The sequence below is a fragment of the Panulirus ornatus genome, chromosome 55 (assembly GCF_036320965.1).
Source record: "Panulirus ornatus isolate Po-2019 chromosome 55, ASM3632096v1, whole genome shotgun sequence".
Lineage (NCBI taxonomy): Eukaryota > Metazoa > Arthropoda > Malacostraca > Decapoda > Palinuridae > Panulirus > Panulirus ornatus.
In genome coordinates, this window is record NC_092278.1 from 14010198 (window position 1) to 14034267 (window position 24070).

The 24070-nt window shown below is 40.3% G+C and overlaps 2 protein-coding genes across 4 annotated transcripts in view; one reads left to right on the forward strand and one right to left on the reverse strand.

The window, feature by feature from the left end:
• Positions 1 to 24070, forward strand: part of LOC139765735 (SWI/SNF-related matrix-associated actin-dependent regulator of chromatin subfamily A-like protein 1) — a 280919-nt gene that overhangs the window by 5351 nt on the left and 251498 nt on the right. The window contains exon 3 of the mRNA XM_071693552.1: positions 9921 to 10027. Within this exon, the coding sequence (XP_071549653.1) occupies positions 9921 to 10027 (107 nt within the window). The remainder of the gene's footprint in view (positions 1 to 9920; positions 10028 to 24070) is intronic.
• LOC139765463 (uncharacterized) overlaps positions 22462 to 24070 on the reverse strand; it is a 28131-nt gene continuing 26522 nt past the window's right edge. For all 3 annotated transcript variants that reach the window (XM_071692839.1, XM_071692838.1, XM_071692837.1), the window contains exon 5: positions 22462 to 23253. The gene's annotated coding sequence lies outside the window, so the exon portion shown is untranslated. The remainder of the gene's footprint in view (positions 23254 to 24070) is intronic.

Genomic DNA, 24070 nt, shown 5'->3' on the forward strand with positions numbered 1-24070 from the left:
AGAGACAGGAGGTCAAGAGAAAGGTGCAAGAGGTGAAAAAAAGGGCAAATGAGAGTTGGGGTGAGAGAGTATCATTAAATTTTAGGGAGAATAAAAAGATGTTCTGGAAGGAGGTAAATAAAGTGCGTAAGACAAGGGAGCAAATGGGAACGTCAGTGAAGGGCGCAAATGGGGAGGTGATAACAAGTAGTGGTGATGTGAGAAGGAGATGGAGTGAGTATTTTGAAGGTTTGTTGAATGTGTTTGATGATAGAGTGGCAGATATAGGGTGTTTTGGTCGAGGTGGTGTGCAAAGTGAGAGGGTTAGGGAAAATGATTTGGTAAACAGAGAAGAGGTAGTGAAAGCTTTGCGGAAGATGAAAGCCGGCAAGGCAGCAGGTTTGGATGGTATTGCAGTGGAATTTATTAAAAAAGGGGGTGACTGTATTGTTGACTGGTTGGTAAGGTTATTTAATGTATGTATGACTCATGGTGAGGTGCCTGAGGATTGGCGGAATGCGTGCATAGTGCCATTGTACAAAGGCAAAGGGGATAAGAGTGAGTGCTCAAATTACAGAGGTATAAGTTTGTTGAGTATTCCTGGTAAATTATATGGGAGGGTATTGATTGAGAGGGTGAAGGCATGTACAGAGCATCAGATTGGGGAAGAGCAGTGTGGTTTCAGAAGTGGTAGAGGATGTGTGGATCAGGTGTTTGCTTTGAAGAATGTATGTGAGAAATACTTAGAAAAGCAAATGGATTTGTATGTAGCATTTATGGATCTGGAGAAGGCATATGATAGAGTTGATAGAGATGCTCTGTGGAAGGTATTAAGAATATATGGTGTGGGAGGAAAGTTGTTAGAAGCAGTGAAAAGTTTTTATTGAGGATGTAAGGCATGTGTACGTGTAGGAAGAGAGGAAAGTGATTGGTTCTCAGTGAATGTAGGTTTGCGGCAGGGGTGTGTGATGTCTCCATGGTTGTTTAATTTGTTTATGGATGGGGTTGTTAGGGAGGTGAATGCAAGAGTTTTGGAAAGAGGGGCAAGTATGAAGTCTGTTGGGGATGAGAGAGCTTGGGAAGTGAGTCAGTTGTTGTTCGCTGATGATACAGCGCTGGTGGCTGATTCATGTGAGAAACTGCAGAAGCTGGTGACTGAGTTTGGTAAAGTGTGTGGAAGAAGAAAGTTAAGAGTAAATGTGAATAAGAGCAAGGTTATTAGGTACAGTAGGGTTGAGGGTCAAGTCAATTGGGAGGTGAGTTTGAATGGAGAAAAACTGGAGGAAGTGAAGTGTTTTAGATATCTGGGAGTGGATCTGGCAGCGGATGGAACCATGGAAGCGGAAGTGGATCATAGGGTGGGGGAGGGGGCGAAAATTCTGGGGGCCTTGAAGAATGTGTGGAAGTCGAGAACATTATCTCGGAAAGCAAAAATGGGTATGTTAGAAGGAATAGTGGTTCCAACAATGTTGTATGGTTGCGAGGCGTGGGCTATGGATAGAGTTGTGCGCAGGAGGATGGATGTGCTGGAAATGAGATGTTTGAGGACAATGTGTGGTGTGAGGTGGTTTGATCGAGTGAGTAACGTAAGGGTAAGAAAGATGTGTGGAAATAAAAAGAGCGTGGTTGAGAGAGCAGAAGAGGGTGTTTTGAAGTGGTTTGGGCACATGGAGAGAATGAGTGAGGAAAGATTGACCAAGAGGATATATGTGTCGGAGGTGGAGGGAACGAGGAGAAGAGGGAGACCAAATTGGAGGTGGAAAGATGGAGTGAAAAAGATTTTGTGTGATCGGGGCCTGAACATGCAGGAGGGTGAAAGGAGGGCAAGGAATAGAGTGAATTGGAGCGATGTGGTATACCGGGGTTGACGTGCTGTCAGTGGATTGAATCAAGGCATGTGAAGCGTCTGGGGTAAACCATGGAAAGCTGTGTAGGTATGTATATTTGCGTGTGTGGACGTATGTATATACATGTGTATGGGGGGGGGGTTGGGCCATTTCTTTCGTCTGTTTCCTTGCGCTACCTCGCAAACGCGGGAGACAGCGACAAAGTATAAAAAAAAAAAAAAATATATATATATATATATATATATATATATATATATATATATATATATATATATATATATATATATATATCCCCTTCTTCTGTTTCCCATTTTAGAAAGTTTAAAAAAAAAAAATACAAGGAGGGGAGGATTTCTGGCCCCCGCTCCCGTCCCCTCTAGTCGCTTTCTACGACACGCGAGGAATGCGTGGGAAGTATTCTTTCACCCCTATCCCCAGGGATAATATACATATATATATACACATACACACACATACACACACACACGCACACACACACACACACACACACACACACACACACACACACACACACACACACACACACACACATACATATATATACATGTGAAAAATGTAAGAAACAATTTAGAAAACTGAAACTTTTTTTTTTTTTTTTTTGCTTTGTCGCTGTCTCCCGCGTTTGCGAGGTAGCGCAAGGAAACAGACGAAAGAAATGGCCCAACCCACCCCCATACACATGTATATACATACGTCCACACACGCAAATATACATACCTACACAGCTTTTCATGGTTTACCCCAGATGCTTCACATGCCTTGATTCAATCCACTGACAGCACGTCAACCCCGGTATACCACATCGCTCCAATTCACTCTATTCCTTGCCCTCCTTTCACCCTCCTGCATGCTCAGGCCCCGATCACACAAAATCTTTTTCACTCCATCTTTCCACCTCCAATTTGGTCTCCCTCTTCTCCTCGTTCCCTCCACCTCCGACACATATATTCTCTTGGTCAATCTTTCCTCACTCATTCTCTCCATGTGCCCGAACCATTTCAAAACACCCTCTTCTGCTCTCTCAACCACGCTCTTTTTATTTCCACACATCTCTCTTACCCTTACGTTACTTACTCGATCAAACCACCTCACACCACACATTGTCCTCAAACATCTCATTTCCAGCACATCCATCCTCCTGCGCACAACTCTATCCATAGCCCACGCCTCGCAACCATACAACATTGTTGGAACCACTATTCCTTCAAACATACCCATTTTTGCTTTCCGAGATAATGTTCTCGACTTCCACACATTCTTCAAGGCTCCCAGAATTTTCGCCCCCTCCCCCACCCTATGATCCACTTCCGCTTCCATGGTTCCATCCGCTGCCAGATCCACTCCCAGATATCTAAAACACTTCACTTCCTCCAGTTTTTCTCCATTCAAACTCACCTCCCAATTGACTTGACCCTCAACCCTACTGTACCTAATAACCTTGCTCTTATTCACATTTACTCTTAACTTTCTTCTTTCACACACTTTACCAAACTCAGTCACCAGCTTCTGCAGTTTCTCACATGAATCAGCCACCAGCGCTGTATCATCAGTGAACAACAACTGACTCACTTCCCAAGCTCTCTCATCCCCAACAGACTTCATACTTGCCCCTCTTTCCAAAACTCTTGCATTCACCTCCCTAACAACCCCATCCATAAACAAATTAAACAACCATGGAGACATCACGCACCCCTGCCGCAAACCTACATTCACTGAGAACCAATCACTTTCCTCTCTTCCTACACGTACACATGCCTTACATCCTCAATAAAAACTTTTCACTGCTTCTAACAACTTGCCTCCCACACCATATATTCTTAATACCTTCCACAGAGCATCTCTATCAACTCTATCATTTGCCTTCTCCAGATCCATAAATGCTACATACAAATCCATTTGCTTTTCTAAGTATTTCTCACATACATTCTTCAAAGCAAACACCTGATCCACACATCCTCTATATATATTGTGGATGTTAATGTGCTGAGAGGTGCAACAGGAGGGATGTCTGATCATTATCTTGTGGAGGCTAAGGTGAAGATTTGTATGGGTTTTCAGAAAAGAAGAGTGAATGCTCGGGGTGAAGAGGGTAGTGAGAGTAAGTGAGCTTGGGAAGGAGACTTGTGTGAGGAAGTATCAGGAGAGACTGAGTACAGAATGGAAAAAGGTGAGAACAATGGAAGTAAGGGGAGTGGGGGAGGAATGGGATGTATTTAAGGAAGCAGTGATGGAGTGTGCAAAAGATGCTTGTGGCATGAGAAGCGTGGGAGGTGGGTTGATTAGAAAGGGTAGTGAGTGGTGGGATGAAGAAGTAAGATTATTAGTGAAAGAGAAGAGGGAGGCATTTGGACGATTTTTGCAGGGAAAAAATGCAGTTGAGTGGGAGATGTATAAAAGAAAGAGACAGGAGATCAAGAGAAAGGTGCAAGAGGTGAAAAAGAGGGCAAATGAGAGTTGGGATGAGAGAGTATCATTAAATTTTAGGGAGAATAAAAAGATGTTCTGGAAGGAGGTAAATAAAGTGCGTAAGACAAGGGAGCAAATGGGAACTTCAGTGAAGGGCACTAATGGGGAGGTGATAACAAGTAGTGGTGATGTGAGAAGGAGATGGAGTGAGTATTTTGAAGGTTTGTTGAATGTGTTTGATGATAGAGTGGCAGATATAGGGTGTTTTTTGGTCAAGGTGGTGTGCAAAGTGAGAGGGTTAGGGAAAATGATTTGGTAAACAGAGAAGAGGTAGTAAAAGCTTTGCGGAAGATGAAAGCCGGCAAGGCAGCGAGTTTGGATGGTATTGCAGAGGAATTTATTAAAAAAGGGGGTGACTGTATTGTTGACTGGTTGGTAAGGTTATTTAATGTATGTATGACTCATGGTGAGGTGCCTGAGGATTGGTGGAATGCTTGCATAGTGCCATTGTACAAAGGCAGAGGGGATAAGAGTGAGTGCTCAAATTACAGAGGTATAAGCTTGTTGAGTATTCCTGGAAAAATATATGGGAGGTTATTGATTGAGAGGGTGAAGGCATGTACAGAGCATCAGATTGGGGAAGAGCAGTGTGGTTTCAGAAGTGGTAGAGGATGTGTGGATCAGGTGTTTGCTTTGAAGAATGTATGTGAGAAATACTTAGAAAAGCAAATGGATTTGTATGTAGCATTTATGGATCTGGAGAAGGCATATGATAGAGTTGATAGAGATGCTCTGTGGAAGGTATTAAGAATATATGGTGTGGGAGGCAAGTTGTTAGAAACAGTGAAAAGTTTTTATCGAGGATGTAAGGCATGTGTACGTGTAGGAAGAGAGGAAAGTGATTGGTTCTCAGTGAATGTAGGTTTGCGGCAGGGGTGTGTGATGTCTCCATGGTTGTTTAATTTGTTTATGGATGGGGTTGTTAGGGAGGTGAATGCAAGAGTGTTGGAAAGAGGGGCAAGTATGAAGTCTGTTGAGAATGAGAGAGCTTGGAAAGTGAGTCAGTTGTTGTTCGCTGATGATACAGTGCTGGTGGCTGATTCATGTGAGAAACTGCAGAAGCTGGTGACTGAGTTTGGTAAAGTGTTTGAAAGAAGAAAGTTAAGAGTAAATGTGAATAAGAGCAAGGTTAGTAGGTACAGTAGGGTTGAGGGTCAAGTCAATTGGGAGGTAAGTTTGAATGGAGAAAAACTGGAGGAAGTAAAGTGTTTTAGATATCTGGGAGTGGATCTGGCAGCGGATGGAACCATGGAAGCGGAAGTGAATCATAGGGTGGGGGAGGGGCGAAAATTCTGGGAGCCTTGAGGAATGTGTGGAAGCCGAGAACATTATCTTGGAAAGCAAAAATGGGTATGTTTGAAGGAATAGTGGTTCCAACAATGTTGTATGGTTGCGAGGCGTGGGCTGTGGATAGAGTTGTGCGCAGGAGGGTGGATGTGCTGGAAATGAGGTGTTTGAGGTCAATGTGTGGTGTGAGGTGGTTTGATCGAGTAAGTAATGTAAGGGTAAGAGAGATGTGTGGAAATAAAAAGAGCGCAGTTGAGAGAGCAGAAGAGGGTGTTCTGAAATGGTTTGGGCACATGGAGAGAATGAGTGAGGAAAGATTGACCAAGAGGATATATGTGTCAGAGGTGGAGAGAACGAGGAGAAGTGGGAGACCAAATTGGAGGTGGAAAGATGGAGTGAAAAAGATTTTGAGTGATCGGGGCCTGAACATGCAGGAGGGTGAAAGGCGGGCTAGGAATAGAGTGAATTGGATTGATGTGGTATACCGGGGTTGACGTGGTGTCAGTGGATTGAATCAGGGCATGTGAAGCGTCTGGGGTAAACCATGGAAAGTTGTGTGGGGCCTGGATGTGGAAAGGGAGCTGTGGTTTCGGGCATTATTGCATGACAGCTAGAGACTGAGTGTGAACGAATGGGGCCTTTGTTGTCTTTTCCTAGTGCTACCTCGCACACATAGGGGGGAGGGGGATGGTATTCCATGTGTGGCGACGTGGCGATGGGAATGAATAAAGGCAGACAATGTGAATTGTGTTCATGGGTGTATAGGTCCCTCAACCCTACTGAACCAAATATCCTTGCTCCTATTCACATTTACTCTCAGCTTTCTTCTTTCGCACACTTTACCAAACTCAGTCACCACCTTCTGCAGTTTCTCACATGAATCAGCCACCGGCCATGTATCATTAGCTAACAACAACTGACTCCCTTCCCAAGCCCTCTCACCCATAACAGACTGCATACCTGCCCCTCACTCCAAAACTCTTGCATTCACCTCCCTAACAATCTCATCCATTAACAAATTAAACTACCGTGGAGACATCACGCACCCCAGCTGCAAACTGACATTCACTGGGAACCAATCACTTTCCTTTCTTCCTACTCGTACACATGCCTTACATCCTTGATAAAAACTTTTCACTGCTTCTAGCAACTTACATGCCACACCATATACTCTTAATACCTTCCACAAATTATCTCTATCAACTCTATCATATGCCCTCTCCAGATCCATAAATGCTACATACAAATCCATTTGTTTTTTAAGTATTTCTCACATACATTCTTTGAAACAAACACCTTATCCACACATCCTCTACCACTTCTGAAACCACACTGCTCTTCCCCAGTCTGATGCTCTGTACATGTATTTACCCTCTCAGTCAGTACCCTCCCATTTAATTTTCCAGGAATACTCAACAAACTTATACCTCTGTAATTTGAACACTCACCTTTATCCCCTTTGCCTTTGTACAGTGGCACTATGCATGCATTCTGCCAATCCTCAGGCACTTCACTATGAACCATACATAAATTGAATTTCCTTACCAACCAATCAACAACACAGTCACCCTCTATTTTAATAAATCCCACTGCAATACTATCCAAAAACGCTGCCTTGCCGGCTTTCATCACCCACAAAACCTTCACTACCTCTTCTCTGTTTACCTGACCATTGTACCTGACCCTCTCACTGTGCACACCACCTCGACCAAAACACCTTATATCTGTCACTCTATCATCAAATGCATTCAACAAACCTTCAGAATTCTCACTCCATCTCCTTCTGACTTCACCATTACTTGTTATTACCTCCCCATTAGCCCCCTTCACCGATGTTTCTGTTTGTTCTCTTGTCTTATGCACTTTATTTACCTCCTTCCAAAACATCTTTTTATTCTCTGTGAAATTTGATAATACTCTGTCACCCCAACTTTCATTTCTCCTCTTTTTCACCTCATGCCTCTTTCTTTTATACATATCCCAGTCATTTGCACTACTTCCTTGCAAAAATCGTCCAAATGCCCCTCTGTTCTTTTTCACTAACAATCTTACTTCTTTATCCCACTACTCACTTTCCTTTCTAATCTGTCCACCTCCCAACTTTCTCATGCCACAAGCATCTTTTGTGCAAGCCATCACTACTTCCCTAAATACATCCCATTCCTCCCCCACTCCCCTTACGTCATTTGCTCTCACCTTTTGCCATTCTGCACTTAATCTTTCCTGGTACTTCTTCACACAAGTCTCATTTCCAAGCTCACTTGCTCTCACCACTCTCTTCACCCCAACATTCTCTCTTCTTTTCTGAAAACCTCTACAAATGTTCACCTTTGCCTCTACAAGATAATAATCAGAGATCCCTGCAGTTGCCCCTCTCAGGACATTAACATCCAAAAGTCTCTCTTTCACAAGTCTGTTAATTTATACTTAATCCAATAATGCTCTCTGGCCATCTCTCCTACTTACATATGTATACTTATGTATATCTCTCCTTTTAACCTAGGTATTCCCAGTTACCAGTTCTTTTTCAGCACACAAATCTACACACTTTCCACCATTTCCATTTACAACACTGAACACCCCATGTACACTGATTATATCCCCAACTGCCACATTACTCAACTTTGCAATCAAATCACCCATCACTACAACCCAGTATTGTGCACCAAAACTGCTAATACACTCACTAAGCTGCTCCCAAAACACTTGCCTCTCATGGTCTTTCTTCTCATGACTAGGTGCATGGGCACCAATAATCACACCATCTCTCTCCATCCACTTACAGTTTCACCCATATCAATCTAGAGTTTACTTTTCTACACTCTATCACATACTCCTACCACTCCTGTTTCAGGAGTAGTGCTACTCCTTCCCTTGCTCTTGCATGGGAAGTATTCTTTCTCTCCTATCCCCAGGGATAGGGATGTGTGTGATATGTAAAACATATATAAATGATTCACATTGGATGAGTGAAATTATACTGGGAAAAATAAACAAATTGCTTAACATTTTTTGTTTGTGTAGAATGAAATCACATCAAGAAAAAAGGTAGCATCATATACCTACATAGGTAAGGGGGATCTGTGCAGCCATCCAAGACCTGTCCCTGTCCACATAGTACATCTTCTCACACCAGTATAGAGGAATGTATACTACTTTTTGGGGTCTTCTTCAATCTTAAGAAATACAGAGATAATCTGTAACAGAAAGGAAATAAGATTTTTCTTAGAATTTTTGTTCTTGGGGAAAATATTTTTTCAGAAGGCTTGCATAATGGAGTGATTAAAGGAATACAAGCTGATATAACAAAACTAATCAAACTACTGCAATGAAGACACTGAACCCCTACTGCTCAATTGCCCTGCACTCTCCCCATCTGACCTTGTGCACATTACTACCAGGTGGATGAGGCAGGTCTTTTGAGCATTATGAGAATCCCATAAAAACAGATGGGACTCCAGTGGCAGGGAGAAAATAATGAAACAAAAATACTCTAAAGTATCCAGTCTGCTCATACAGTAACTTCAGTGTCTTAATCTAAGAATGAATATCTTAATCTAAGAATGAATGTAATGACCAAGGCACAGATGAATTACGTATTATTTCAAGATCTTCAAATTATTATTTGTTTATTCATTAATCTTTTATAATAGTGATCTTGGGCTGGATTACTCTGAATTTAGTATTATCCAGTAAATTTGTTTAATCGTATGTTTAGTATTTTACTTCAGCACAATCTCTGCAATTCATAACTATTTAGAATCACAATTATTCATGATTATTTCCACATGCTTTCATCTTGGTGTGAGTATTGCACCATTGAGGTATTAGCATATTGTTTAGGTGTACTTTGTTCTGAGTATTGTATGTTTCCTGATATACATTTTTTTGTATAAGGAGCATATTGTTTTGTAGTACTTTGTTTTGTGCATTGTATGTTTCTTGATATACTATTTTTTGAGCAAAGATTATAAAGAGAAACCATCCTTTGGAACATAATCCCCCTCAACTCATTTAACCTATGTGAAAATGGTTTTACCATATGTTTTTTGCTTTGCATCTTTAGCACTGCATCTCCAATGTGTCTATAGGTACAAAAGTTTGAAGCTGATGATATAAAAGTTTGTTTTAGAGCTTTTTTGCTGGTGTGTTTGCCTGTCTTTGAATACATACTTTAAATCTTTACAGATAACCATATGAAGTGTTACACTCTTTATGGTGTTGGCTGCACCTGCAGACTTCATAGTTAATGCTCTATTCCTGCAATGGAAATTTAGTTTATGATACAGATTGTTTTTTTTTTTTTTTTTCTAATTCTAGGCACTGAAGTCGGTGTCACAGCAAGTTCCAGCTTCCTGTGTGGACTTATTTGGACTTGAACCCCGACTTTTGGATGCTCTAATGCCCTTTCAGCATGATGGTGTATGGTAAGTACCCACCTGGGCATTTTGAGGGTGGATCAAAATATGATCCAATAAACTTTTTCGTGGGTTCTTTTTATCAGAGATTTCTTATGGGGTGTAATTAAGGAGTTTTACAAAAATTACTCATGTATAAACGTTCTGTTAGATGAGTTATTCTAGCATGAAAGTGATGTGGAGGATAGATATTATTACATAGCAAGTCTTCTTCATTCTTGAATTTTGCATACAGTGATATAAAGTCTTTAAACCATTACAGAAATTGAAGGTAGGCTTCTCTTTGCAGTGCTTTGATCTGGACAAGTCAACAGATGCTCTTTACATGCTACCATTTTCTAATTCCATATTTTCCCATACACACGATTACAAGGTATACTGTATGCAGTAACCTTGTATCTCTGTGAGTAGAACATTCATGTCTGTCCCCTTTGCCTTTGTACAGGGGCACTGTGCATGCCTTCTTCCAGTCCCCAGGTACCTCAAAATTTCACATTAGAACTTCTCTGGATGTCCCACTAAAATGATGGGTTCCAGTGAATATGAAGATAAGGGGACAGGGGAGCATGTTTCTTACATAATAGGTTGTAAACAGGAACTTCCTAAGGTAATACTACAATCCTGATTCATTGTTGTTGAAAGGAACTGCCCTGGGTAACACTACCATACTGATTAATGAATGTTTAAGTGGTGCCTAGACATCCTACACCCTCCATGTTAAGATTGTTGCTCTCACTTTTTGTCTTATTTAGGACTAAGTAGTTTAGCCTAGTTGTAATATCTATTTATGTGTATCCAACTCTTTTGATACTCCTAGCCTTCATGCTTTTTTTTTTTCATGCTAAGTGAAATTTAAAGTGGTTTGAGATGAGAAGTGAGGATCGGGTTAATAGAATACATTTCTCATGTCTCTTACATCTCACTTATTCCTTTTTTTTTTTCCAAAAGTAAAAGTAGGCAGGAAAAGTGGCAAAAGGGGAAAGTTCTCTTTCCTGAATGTGTGTGGATGTAACCAAGATGAGAAGAAAGGAGAAATAGTATGTTTCAGGAAAGAAATATGGATGTTTTGGCTCTGAGTGGAATGAAGCTCAAGGGTAAAGGGGAAGAGTGGTTCGGGAAAGTCTTAGGAATAAAGTCAGGGGTTGGTGAAAGGACAAGAGCTAAGGAAGGAGTAGCACTACTCCTGAAGCCGGATTTGGGGGAATGTGATAGAGTTTAGGAAAGTGAATTTTAGATTGATGTGGGTAAAACTGAAAGTAGGTGGAGAGAGATGGATGATTATTGGTGCCTATGCACCTGGTCACGAGAAGAAAGATCATGAGAGGCAAGTGTTTTGGGAGCAGCTGAGTGAGTGTGTTAGCATTTTGAAATGCTTAACTTAGCAAAAAATATACCACAGCCTGTCATCAGGTGATTTAGATGATGTTTAATGAAAACATACAAGAAAATATGGCTATGAGGGCATAATTTGGCTGTTAAGTGGGATGAGATGGAGTGAGGGGTTATTGGTGATGAGGCATGCATGTGTCACCCCCTGTATTGTGTAAATCAACAGTTGCTTCTACTAGAGGTGGAGATTGTTTTCCAAGGACTTTTGAAAAAGCTATTTAATGTTAGCTGTGTCGTACCCCAGTGACTATATAACTTCTTTTAGGCAAATGGTTGATGATGTTTAATGAAAGCTCACCAGAAAATGTGGTTGAGGACATGATGTGGTGGTGGAGTGGAATGGGGTGGAGTGAGGGTTATTGGTATGCCTGTGTCACCCTCCGTATTGTCTAAATCAGCAGTTGTTTCAACTGGGGGTGGAGGAGATGTTCTCCAAGGACTTTTGAAAAAGCTGTCCATTGTTAGCCATGTCTTGTGCCAACTACTTTCTATAACTCCCTGTAGGTAAATGAAGCTTGTGTAATCACTCTACGAACACTGATGCATAATCATAGCAGGGATCGATATTGATGAATAGGGCCACAGCCTTTTCTAAGTAGTTGAATGATTCTGCTCACTTCATGATTGTAAAGGATTGGCCACAGTTGAGAGAGCAAGCCACTGACTTCTCTATAACCATGAATTTATGACCATCATTTGATCTCCTAAACAGCTAATTTTACATCTAAAGTGATACCCTCATGCCCAGTACTGCATAGTACTGGGCATGAAGCTGTCACTTTGAATGACATACTGAGATTGCTGTTTACTTTTGAGACAAGACAGACATGTAGGATATGAATCTAACTGTATTTTGCTGGTGGGTGGAATAGGAATCTGGAATTATTTTGCTGTGAGATCATTATAGAATTCTTATTTTTATTTACCATACTTTGTCAGTGTCTCCTGTGTTAGCGAGGTAGCGCAAGGAAACAGACAAAAGAATGGCCCAACCCCTATACCTATACATCTCAACATATACATATATACACATGTACATAATTCATACTGGCTGCCCTTATTCATTCCCATCGCCACCCCGCCACACATAAAATAACAACCCCCTCCCCCCGCATGTGCACGGGGTAGCACTAGGAAAAGACAACAAAGGCCACATTCGTTCACATTCAGTCTCTAGCTGTCATATATAATGCACTGAAACCACAGCTCCCTTTCCACATCCAGGCCCCACACAACTTTCCATGGTTTACCCTAGACGCTTCACATGCTCTGGTTCAATCCATTGACAGCGCGTCGACCCCGGTATACCACAATTTACTCTATTTCTTTTACGACTTTCACCCTCCTGCATGTTCAGGCCCCAATTACTCAAAAATTTTTTCACTCCATCTTTCCACCTCCAATTTGGTCTCCTACTTCTCCTCGTTCCCTCCACATCTGACACATATATCCTCTTTGTCAATTTTTCCTCACTCATTCTCTCCATGTGACCAAACCATTTCAAAACACCCTTTTCTGCTCTCTCAACCACACTCTTTTTATTACCACACATCTCTCTTACGCTTTCATTACTTACTTGATCAAATCACCTCACACCATAAACATGTTGTCCTCAAACATCTCATTTCCAGCGCATCCACCCTCCTTTGCACAACTCTACCTATAGCCCACGCCTCGCAACCATATATCATTGTTGGAACCACTATTCCTTCAAACATACCCATTTTTGCTTTCCAAGATAACGTTCTCGACTTCCACACATTTTTCAACGCTCCCAGAACTTTTGCCCCTCCCCCACCCTATGAGTCACTTCTGCTTCCATGGTTCCATCTGCTGCCAAATCCACTCCCAGATATCTAAAACACTTCACTTCCTCCAGTTTTTCTCCATTCAAACTTACCTCCCAATTGACTTGTCCCTCAACCCTACTGTACCTAATAACATTGCACTTTTCACATTTACTCTCAGCTTTCTTCTTTCACACACTTTACCAAACTCAGTCTCCAGCTTCTGCAGTTTCTCACCCGAATCAGCCACCAACGCTGTATCATCAGCGAACAACAACTGACTCACTTCCCAAGCTCTCTCATCCACAACAGACTGCATACTTGTCCCTCTTTCCAAAACTCTTGCATTCACCTCCCTAACAACCCCATTCATAAACAAATTAAACAACCATGGAGACATCACACACCCCTGCCGCAAACCAACATTCACTGAGAACCAGTCACTTTCCTCTCTTCCTATACGTACACATGCCTTACATCCTCGATAAAAAACTTTTCACTTCTTCTAACAACTTACCATCCACGCCATATATTCTTAATGCCTTCCACAGAGCATCTCTATCAACTCTATCATATGCCTTTTCCAGATCTATAAATGCTATATACAAATCCATTTGGTTTTCTATAAGTATTTCTCACATACATTCTTCAAAGCAAACACCTGATCCACACATCCTCTACCACTTCTGAAACCACACTGCTCTTCCCCAATCTGATGCTCTGTACATGCCTTCACCCTCTCAATCAATACCCTCCCATATAATTTCCCAAGCAGACTCAACAAACTTATACCTCTGTAATTTGAGCACTCACTCTTATCCCCTTTGCCTTTGTACAATGGCACTATGCAAGCATTTTGCCAATCCTCAGGCACCTCACCATGAGTTATACATACATTAAATAATCTTACCAACCAGTCAACAATACAGTCACCCCCTTTTTTTTAACAAATTCCACTGCAATACCATCCAAACTTGTTGCCTTGCCGGCTTTCATCTTCCGCAAAGCTTTTACTACCTCTTCTCTGTTTACCAAATCATTTTCCCTAACCCTCTCACTTTGCACACCACCTCAACCAAAACACCCTATATCTGCCACTCTATCATCAAACACATTTAAACCTTCAAAATACTCACTCCATCTCCTTCTCACATCACCACTACTTGTTATCACCTCCCCTTTAGCCCTCTTCAGTGATGTTCCCATTTGTACCCTTGTCTTATGCACTTTATTTACCTCCTTCCAAAACACTTTTTATTCTCCCTAAAATTTAATGATACTCTCTCACCCCAACTCTCATTTGCCCTCTTTTTCACCTCTTGCACCTTTCTCTTGACCTCCTGCCTCTCTCTTTTATACATCTCCCACTCATTTGCATTATTTCCCTGCAAAAATTGTCCAAATGCCTCTCTCTTCTCTTTCATCCCACCACTCACTGCCCTTTCTAATCTGCCCACCTCCAACGCTTCTCATGCCACAAGCATCTTTTGCACAAGCCATCACTGCCTCCGTAAATACATCCTAATCCTTCCCCCACTCCCCATTATGGAATTCATGATAGCTAAAAAACCTAGTTATGTCTTGAAATATTTTTTATCATCCTAGTCTCCAGCTGGGTCCTATGCACCCAAGTATTTGTCTTTTAATTTTACTATGGCTTGGACTTATTTGTTAAAATATCTTGAATTGCCCATTCATATCCTCAGGGAGAAATATACCGCTATAATGCTTATTGTGTTATCCAACACTTTGATATCAGATGCAGCAGCCAAAATTTTTTTTGTGCAGTGGTCAGTCTGTGTTGAGATATTAAGGAAGCCTGTAAAAGATCTGTGCTTTCACATTATGTAATAATATGTGAAGCTGTGGCACAGATTGATAAATATCCTTGATGTAAATCCTTAGTAATCATATTTTTTGACAAAAACATTTTTTAAAGTACCCCATATCTTACCTCTCCTGGTCCTCCTCATATGAATGGCAGTGGTGCAGTGATAGTTAAAAGATGGGTAGCACATACCAACAGTGTTAGCCAGGTTAAGTTGTAGATAATTCATTTAGAAAATTGTGCTCAAGTTAATCTTACCAAATGTATGGAGATATTTTAAGAATATTTGAGAATATCATGCATATCCAGTGTATACACTGGATATTAGATCTTTCACCAAGAGAGGGCTAATGGAAAGGAAAACTTTATATATTTATTGATTCATATTTTTCATACTTGTTTGCCATTTCATGCTTTAATGCCAAAAACAGATGAAGAAAGGTCATATTTGCTCAGATTCATTCTCTAGTTGTCATGTGTGGTGCATCAACAGCACAGCCCCCTTTCTACTACTTGGCCTCACATACCTTTTCAAGGCATCCCATAGCCACTTCACATCTCCTAGTTCAGTCAGTTGACAGCATGTTGACCCCTGTATTCCACATCATTCCAGTTCACTCTGTCTTGTGCATGCCTTTCACCCTCCTGCATGTTCAGGCCTTGATCACTCAAGAATTTTTTTCACTCCATCCCTCTATCTCCAATTTGATCCATCTCTTCATCTTGTCCCCTCCACTTCTGACATGTATCCTCCTTGTCAGTCTCTCCTCATTCATTCTGTCCTTATGTCCACATCATTTCAGCACATCCTCTTTAACTTTCTTAAAGTCACTTGTCCTATTATCACACCTTTTTGTTATCTTTATTGTTTTATTGTTTACTCAATCAATCCACCTCACATCACACATTGTTCTCAAACATTTCATTTCCAACTCTTCCACCCTTCTCTGCACATCTTCATCCAACATCACTGGGACTACTGTACCTTCAGACATACCCATTTTTGCCCTCCCAGGTAACGTCATCCCTTTCCAGACATTCGTCAATGCTCCCAGAACCTTTGCTTCCATCACCCTCCCAGTAATCACTTCTGCTCTCGTGGTTCCATTCATTGCCATGTCCACTCTCAGGTATTTTAAACTCTTCTCTTTCTCAGATTTTCTCCACTCAGACTGACACGCCACCCAACTTAGCTGTCCCTTTGCCCTGCTAAACCCAATGACTTTGCTTTTATTCACATTTTTTTCCACTCCTTCTTTTGTCACACTCTTTCAAACTTAGTCAACACTTCTGCAGTTTCTTACTTGAATTTGCCATCAGCAGTAAACAACTAACTCTCTTCCCAAGCCCCATATCCTCTACAAACTACATACTCATCCCTCTCTCCAAGACTCCTGCATTTACCTCTTCTCTACTCCTCGAAAGTTTGTCTGGATGTTTTGAGAATGAAACATTATATCACCATATGTGTAACATATACTTCTATGTAAACCATGAATGGTGATTTAAAGAACCTGATGATACAGGAAGAAAAGTTGTAAGTTTGGTCGTGAGAATTAGGAAATGACTTGAAACTTTTTAATCAGTTCTATACTATTGTGTATTGTAAGGCTTCTGTACTGGTTGAGATTAATGACAAGCCAACAACAGTACCACTGATGATGGTGTAGTGTGATGTTGATCTGTCCTTCCCTCCTGTATGTGCTGGGAAGTGGGAGACTGGATGGTTTCACTCAACTGTGTGTGCTCATAGGTGGGGTTGGATGGTTTGCTTGCATGGGTAACTATTAAGTAACTGGTAACTAGTGGAGGAAAAGAAGGGAAGTGATATCTTCCTCTCAGCCTACCCCCTCCGAGTGGCAGGAATAGCCTCCTCCCACTGCCCAGTTCTTTTCATCTGCAAATCATTTTGATGTCTGGAATAAGTATGTTTTACAATTAGAAGACTTAAAGTGGAAGCCATTTAACCTTCCCCCAGCTGTCCTGCCGCTTTCCTTTCCCCAGCTAACAGGTCATGTTTGTAATAATTATGAAACCGTAATTACTGACAGGGTAATATTTTTAGTTTTAATCACAAGGAGGTTGATTATTAAGTCTTATCAGATGGTGGTGCGTTGTTAGTGGTAAGATGGTCAATACCCTGAAGTATATTGATGGCAACAACTGAAGGGAATGGAAGATTTGTGTAGAAAGAATTGGGAAAGGGAGAGGGAATGAAAAAAAGAGAAGAGGAAGGGATAGACAGTAGGAAAAGGGATAAATGATGGCAAAAGAAAATGATAAAGGAGAAATAATAGAGGAAGAGAAAGTGAAGGGAAAAATGGTAGATGGAGAAGTAGTGGAGATGGAGAATGTTAAGGGGAAAAAATGAAGAAAGAAAATGAGACAAAAGAAATGGCAGAAGAAAAGAGGAAGAAAGAAGTCACACAGAAAGAGAAAGGAAGGGAGAATAAACTTGGCTATAGATGATGATGGGAGAAATAGAAGAAAAGGTGTAAAGTGAAATAAGAGAGGAACATGGGATATATGAAGAAGAAAGAAGAGAGGGGAAAGGGAGAAATAGCAGAGAAGAAGGGATAAATGAAATAACAGAGGAAGAGAGATGTAAGGGAGAAGTAGTGGAGACAGATACATGGAAGTGAGAAACAGCAGAAGAGTAGAAGGCAGAAATAGTGTGAAGAATGATAATATAAGTACTAACAATGCAGGAAAAAGGAAATTAGGAGAAACAGTTGGTGAGAATAGGGAGAAAATGAGAGATGATGGAGGAAGAGAATGGAAAGTGGGAGGTACTTGAGGAAGAAATTGGAAGGAAGAACTGGATATCTTTCTTGGGATTTGGATATCATGAAGTAGTGTAATTTGAACCTCTTTCATAGAATAAAGATGGCTAGAATAGTGTGGAAAATAGATTGGACCATGATATTTTCTTTATGGTATTAGACTTTCTCTTTGGATTTGCATTATTGATGATGAACTACCAATATATTCAACATATGGAAAAAAATGAAACTTGATAAAATGTTAAAATGTTATAAAACTTAAAAATTGATAAAGAATGTTGTCTCATATTGTTGCCATCTGTTATTGAAACAGCCACCTTTACAAATATGAGAGTTGCTCTTAAAGGAAAATATGAATTAACTACACAATTATTTGGAGTATTGACACCTGTAAAATGAAATGAAGGAAAAAAGCATTTGATGAGCACATCTCATATTTCCGAAGGGTTTATAAGGGAATATATTTTCCTTGAATTGAGAAAACTTGTCTGTCATTACTTATATCTATAGTTGTATTAGTCTTGGGAACTTTACTATCAAGGGATGATGAAGAGCTGCATTTTACACACACACACACACACACACACACACACACACACACACACACACACACACATGTGACAGCTTGAAATGTTAGAAAAAATGTTGGGAATGTTTTCAGTGCTAAAGAATGAAAGGGGGTCGAATTTGTTTTTAAGAAAGAACAGTAGGAAATTTTAGGAAATGACAGGCTGGTAGGTCAGAAGAGGGTGCTTTGTAAAGCAGTTGAAATGATAATCAGAGGGCGAGTGACTGATTGTTTACAAAGTAGAAACTGCCTTAGAATAATTTGGGTTCATAGAAAACATTTGATGCATAACATATCTTTTAGACTTATATGATGGATTGAGCCCGGTTGTAGACAAATGATTTAGATGGATGGATTGTTTGTTCATGGACTTAGAAAACCTCATTTTTAAGTATGTGTATAGGTGGGACTCCAACAGTGGATCAGAAATTACCTGAATAGAAGGAAACAGAGGACATATATTAGAGGAGTCTTTTTTAAGTAGTTTGGGGTACTCCATGGTTTGACACAGAACTCAGTGTTTGGACTGCTTCTATTCATGACTGTGTTAATTACAGGCCTTTTTTCATACTTGTTTTACATTTCTCATGTAGAGGTAATGCTAGGAACAGTTGAAGATTGGCCTCATTTGCTCACATATATTCCCAAGCTCTCATTTGTAATGCATCAAACTAGAGTGCCCCTATTGACAGCCAAGCCCCATCAACCTTTCTGTGATTTTTCCTGACTATTTAAGAGCTAGTTAGGAAAGATAAAGTCTTTTGGTTTTCCAGTGAAATAAGAAATCTCACATGAGGAGTGGACTGTGAAACACTAAGGGAAAACTGAATAAATGGGTGAAACAGTGCCAGGGGAACCTAAGAATCACAGCTGTGCAATATGTATGGCAACAGAGAATAAGAGTATTGTCAGACAAGTGGCATATGTGGTGAGAACTATGTACTAAATCTTTCTGATGACAAATTCTTATCATTGGTATTCTCTCTTTTATATTTATTTATTTATTTATTTATTTTGCTTTGTCGCTGTCTGCCGTTTTAGCGAGGTAGCGCAAGAAAACAGACGAAAGAATGGCCCAACCCACCCACATACACATGTATATACATACACGTCCTTACATGCACATATACATACATATACATCTCAACGTATACATATATGTACACACACAGACATATACATATATACACATGTACATAATTCATACTGTCTGCCTTTATTCATTCCCATCGCCACTCTGCTACACATGAAATAACAACCCCCTCCCCCCAAATGTGCATGAGGTAGCGCTAGGAAAAGACAACAAAGGCCACTTTCGTTCACACTCGGTCTCTAGCTGTCGTGTAATAATGCACCGAAACCACAGCTCCCTCTCCACATCCAGGCCCCACAGAACTTTCCATGGTTTACCCCAGATGCTTCAAATGCCCTGGTTCAATCCATTGACAGCACGTCGGCCCTGGTATACCACATCATTCCAATTCACTCTATTCCTTGCATGCCTTTCACCTTCCTGTATGTTCAGGCCCCAATCACTTAAAATCTTTTTCACTCCATCTTTCCACCTCCAATTTGGTCTCCCACTTCTCCTCGTTCCCTCCACCTCTGACACATATATCCTCTTGCTCAATCTTTCCTCACTCATTCTCTCCATGTGACCAAACCATTTCAAAACACCCTCTTCTGTTCTCTCAATCACACTCTTTTTATTACCACACATCACTCTTACCCTATTATTACTTACTCGATCAAACCACCTCACACCACATATTGTCCTCAAACATCTCATTTCCAGCACATCCACTCTCCTCCGCACAACTCTATTCATAGCCCAGGCCTCGCAACCATATAACATTGTTCAAAACACTATTCCTTCAAACATACCCATTTTTGCTTTCACATATTCTAAGATGCTCCCAGAATTTTCGCCCCCTCCCCCACCCTATGATTCACTTCCTCTTCCATGGTTCCATCCGCTGCCAAATCCACTCCCAGATATCTAAGACACTTCACTTCCTCCAGTTTTTCTCCATTCAGACTTACCTCCCAATTGACTTGTCCCTCAACCCTAGTGTACCTAATAACCTTGCTCTTATTCACATTTACTCTCAACTTTCTTCTTTCACACACTTTACCAAACTCAGTCACCAGCTTCTGCAGTTTCTCACATGAATCAGCCACCAGCGCTGTATCATCAGCAAACAACAGCTGACTCACTTTCCAAGCTCTCTCATCCACAGCAGACTGCATACTTGCCCCCCTTTCCAAAACTCTTGCATTCACCTCCCTAACAACCCCATCCATAAACAAATTAATCAACCATGGAGACATCACACACCCCTGCCGCAAACCAATATTCACTGAGAACCAATCCCTTTCCTCTCTTCCTACACGTACACATTCCTTACATCCTAAATAAAAACTTTTCACTGCTTCTAACAACTTGCCTCCCACACCATATATTCTTAATACCTTCCACAGAGCACCTCTATCAACTCTATCATATGCCTTCTCCAGATCCATAAATGCTACATACAAATCCATTTGTTTTTCTAAGTATTTCTCACATACATTCTTCAAAGCAAACACCTGATCCACACATCCTCTACCACTTCTGAAACCACACTGCTCTTCCCCAATCTGATGCTCTGTACATGCCGTCACCGTCTCAATCAATACCCTCCCATATATTTTTCCAGGAATACTCGACAAGCTTATACCTCTGTAATTTGAGCACTCACTTTTATCCCCTTTGCCTTTGTACAATGGCACTATGCAAGCATTCCGCCAATCCTCAAGCACCTCACCATGAGTCATACATACACTGAATAACCTTACTAACCAGTCAACAGTACACTCACCCCCTTTTTTAATAAATTCCACTGCAATACCATCCAAACCTGCTGCCTTGCCAGCTTTCATCTTCTGCAAAGCTTTTATTACCTCTTCTCTGTTTACCAAATCATTCTCCCTAACCCTCTCACTTTGCATGCCACCTCGACCAAAACACCGTATATCTGCCACTCTATCATCAAACCCATTCAACAAACCTTCAAAATACTCACTCCATCTTCTCACATCACCACTACTTGTTATTACCTCCCCATTATCCCCCTTCACTGAAGTTCCCATTGACTCCCTTTTCTTATGCACTTTATTTACCTCCTTCCAAAACATCTTTTTATTCTCCCTAAAATTTAATGATACTCTCTCACCCCAACTCTCATTTGCCCTCTTTTTCACCTCTTGCACCTTTCTCTTGACCTCCTGCCTCTTTCTCTTATACATCTCCCAGTAATCTGCATTATTTCCCTTCAAAAATCGTCCAAATGCCTCTCTCTTCTCTTTCACTAATAATGTTACTTCTTCATTCCACCACTCACTAGCCTTTCTAATCTTAATCTGCTCACCTCCCACGCTTCTCTTGCCACAAGCATCTTTTGCGCAAGCCATCACTGCTTCCCTAAATACATCCCATTCCTCCCCCATTCCCCTTATGCCCTTTGTTCTCACCTTTATCCATTCTATACTCAGTCTCTTCTGGCACTTCCTCACACAAGTCTCCTTCCCAAGCTCACTTAACTCTCACCACTCTTTTCACCCCAACATTCTCTCTTCTTTTCCGAAAACCTCTACAAATCTTCACCTTCGCCTCCACAAGATAATGATCAGACATCCCTCTAGTTGCATCTCTCGGCACATTAACATCCAAAAGTTTCTCTTTCGCACGCCTATCAATTAACACATAATCCAATAACGCTCTCTGGCCATCTCTCCTACTTACATATGTATACTTATGTATATCTCTCTTTTTAAACCAGGTATTCCCAGTCACCAGTCCTTTTTCAGCACGTAAATCTACAAGCTCCTCACCATTTCCATTTACAACACTGAACACCCCATGTACACGAATTATTCCCTCAACTGCCACATTACTCACCTTTGCATTCAAATCACCCATCACTATAACTCGGTCTCGTGCATCAAAACTACTAACACACTCACTCAGCTGCTCCCACAACACTTGCCTCTCATGATCTTTTTTCTCATGCCCTTCTCTTTTGGTGAAGGTTAATAAAAAAAACATGTGCAAAAGTTATGAATGTATTTACACTTGTTACACAGTACCAGAAGGAATCCCACATTTACATAGTTTACATTTAACGAGTTGGAAAAGATTAAACATAGCAGGTTATTAACAATTAATGCATCCACATATTAAGCATGTTATTGTAGGAGATGCTGATTCCAGCAGAATCTTTATAGGTTCCACTTGTGGATTTGTAAATCATTATACGAGTGAGTCACTTGTATAGTGATGTACCAACAGAATTTTCATGGTTTGCACTTGTGGGCTTTGTACATCGTTATACAAGTGAGTCACTTGTGTAATGATGTACCAATATATCACTTAGTATGTGTAAAGTTTAATTGATAAGATTTTATACATCTTTATATTTGTGAAAGTTTATGGATAAGAAATTTGAAAAGTGTATGCATGATTGTAATTTCAAGACTTTACAGTCTTTCACTTTTTTAAAAGTTTAGAAAAATATGTACACAACACATTTGTATTTGCTTTTATAGGAATGAATTTGTATTTTGGTATTTTGTTAACTTTTTCTTACAAATTCCCTTTTGTCCATGATTTAGTTGTCATTAGCCAGTGTGGTGCATTACATGACATGCAGCATCCTTTTCTGTTATATCACACTAAAGCAGTAGCAATTACAGTATGTGAAATGGATGGAAGTATCATACAGTTTATTCAGAAATCATATAGATACCCTTACTTTTGGTGGTGTTGAGTCCCTAAGTGTATGTTGCTCCAGCCTGCTGTATGTATGATGGTAGCCACTGTCCTCAGTGACCATCACCACCTGTTGTATATAATGGAGTTACAGAGGGAGATCATTGCTTTGGAATATTTATTATTATTGCTGAAAAATATACAAATGTGTTACACCAAATTTCCATACATTATTGAAGCTGAAGGTAGGAAAATGTAAGTCAGTTATCATTTAAGGACTGGATTAAGAGATAGTACTATTAATAGAAGAGAAGGTTGTAAAAGAAAAAACTAATGTAATTACAAAAGGCAGAAGGCATGGTAAAAGCAGTAATGGAAATAGAAAAATGAAAAGGATAGAAATATGATTACAAGTTATAAGATTTATAGTAACTATATGTAAACAAAGTGTTGCAGCCAGTTGGCACTATGGCAGGCAAAAAGGTCTGCTAGCTATGAAGGATTTATTGGGCTTGTCATGAGAAGACAGATTGGAAGTGGACTGAAAAAAGTAAAGAAGACATTTAGGAGCCCAAAATGGTTAATACCAAAGGAGAATACAAGGCAGATCACTCGACCACTAGCACAGAAAAAAGTTATAAGTTGTGGTAGAGTATGTTTCAGAGGTGCATGTATTTGGTAATTGGGAAAGAGCTAGAATTTAAAGATTGAACTGGGAAACCAAGCCATATATTGTTGGAGGTGATGAGATGAAACTTAGCAGAAAGATGAAATTGACTCACATCTTTATTAAAAAATACACATGATATTAAGGAAGGAAAAAAGCCAAAGGATGAGAGGGATTGGCCTTCTTAGTAAGAGACAATTTAAACTTTCAAAGAGATAATTTTAGATAATACAGTTGAACAATACATAGTGGGAAAAGTAGCCATAGAAAAAAATTTCAA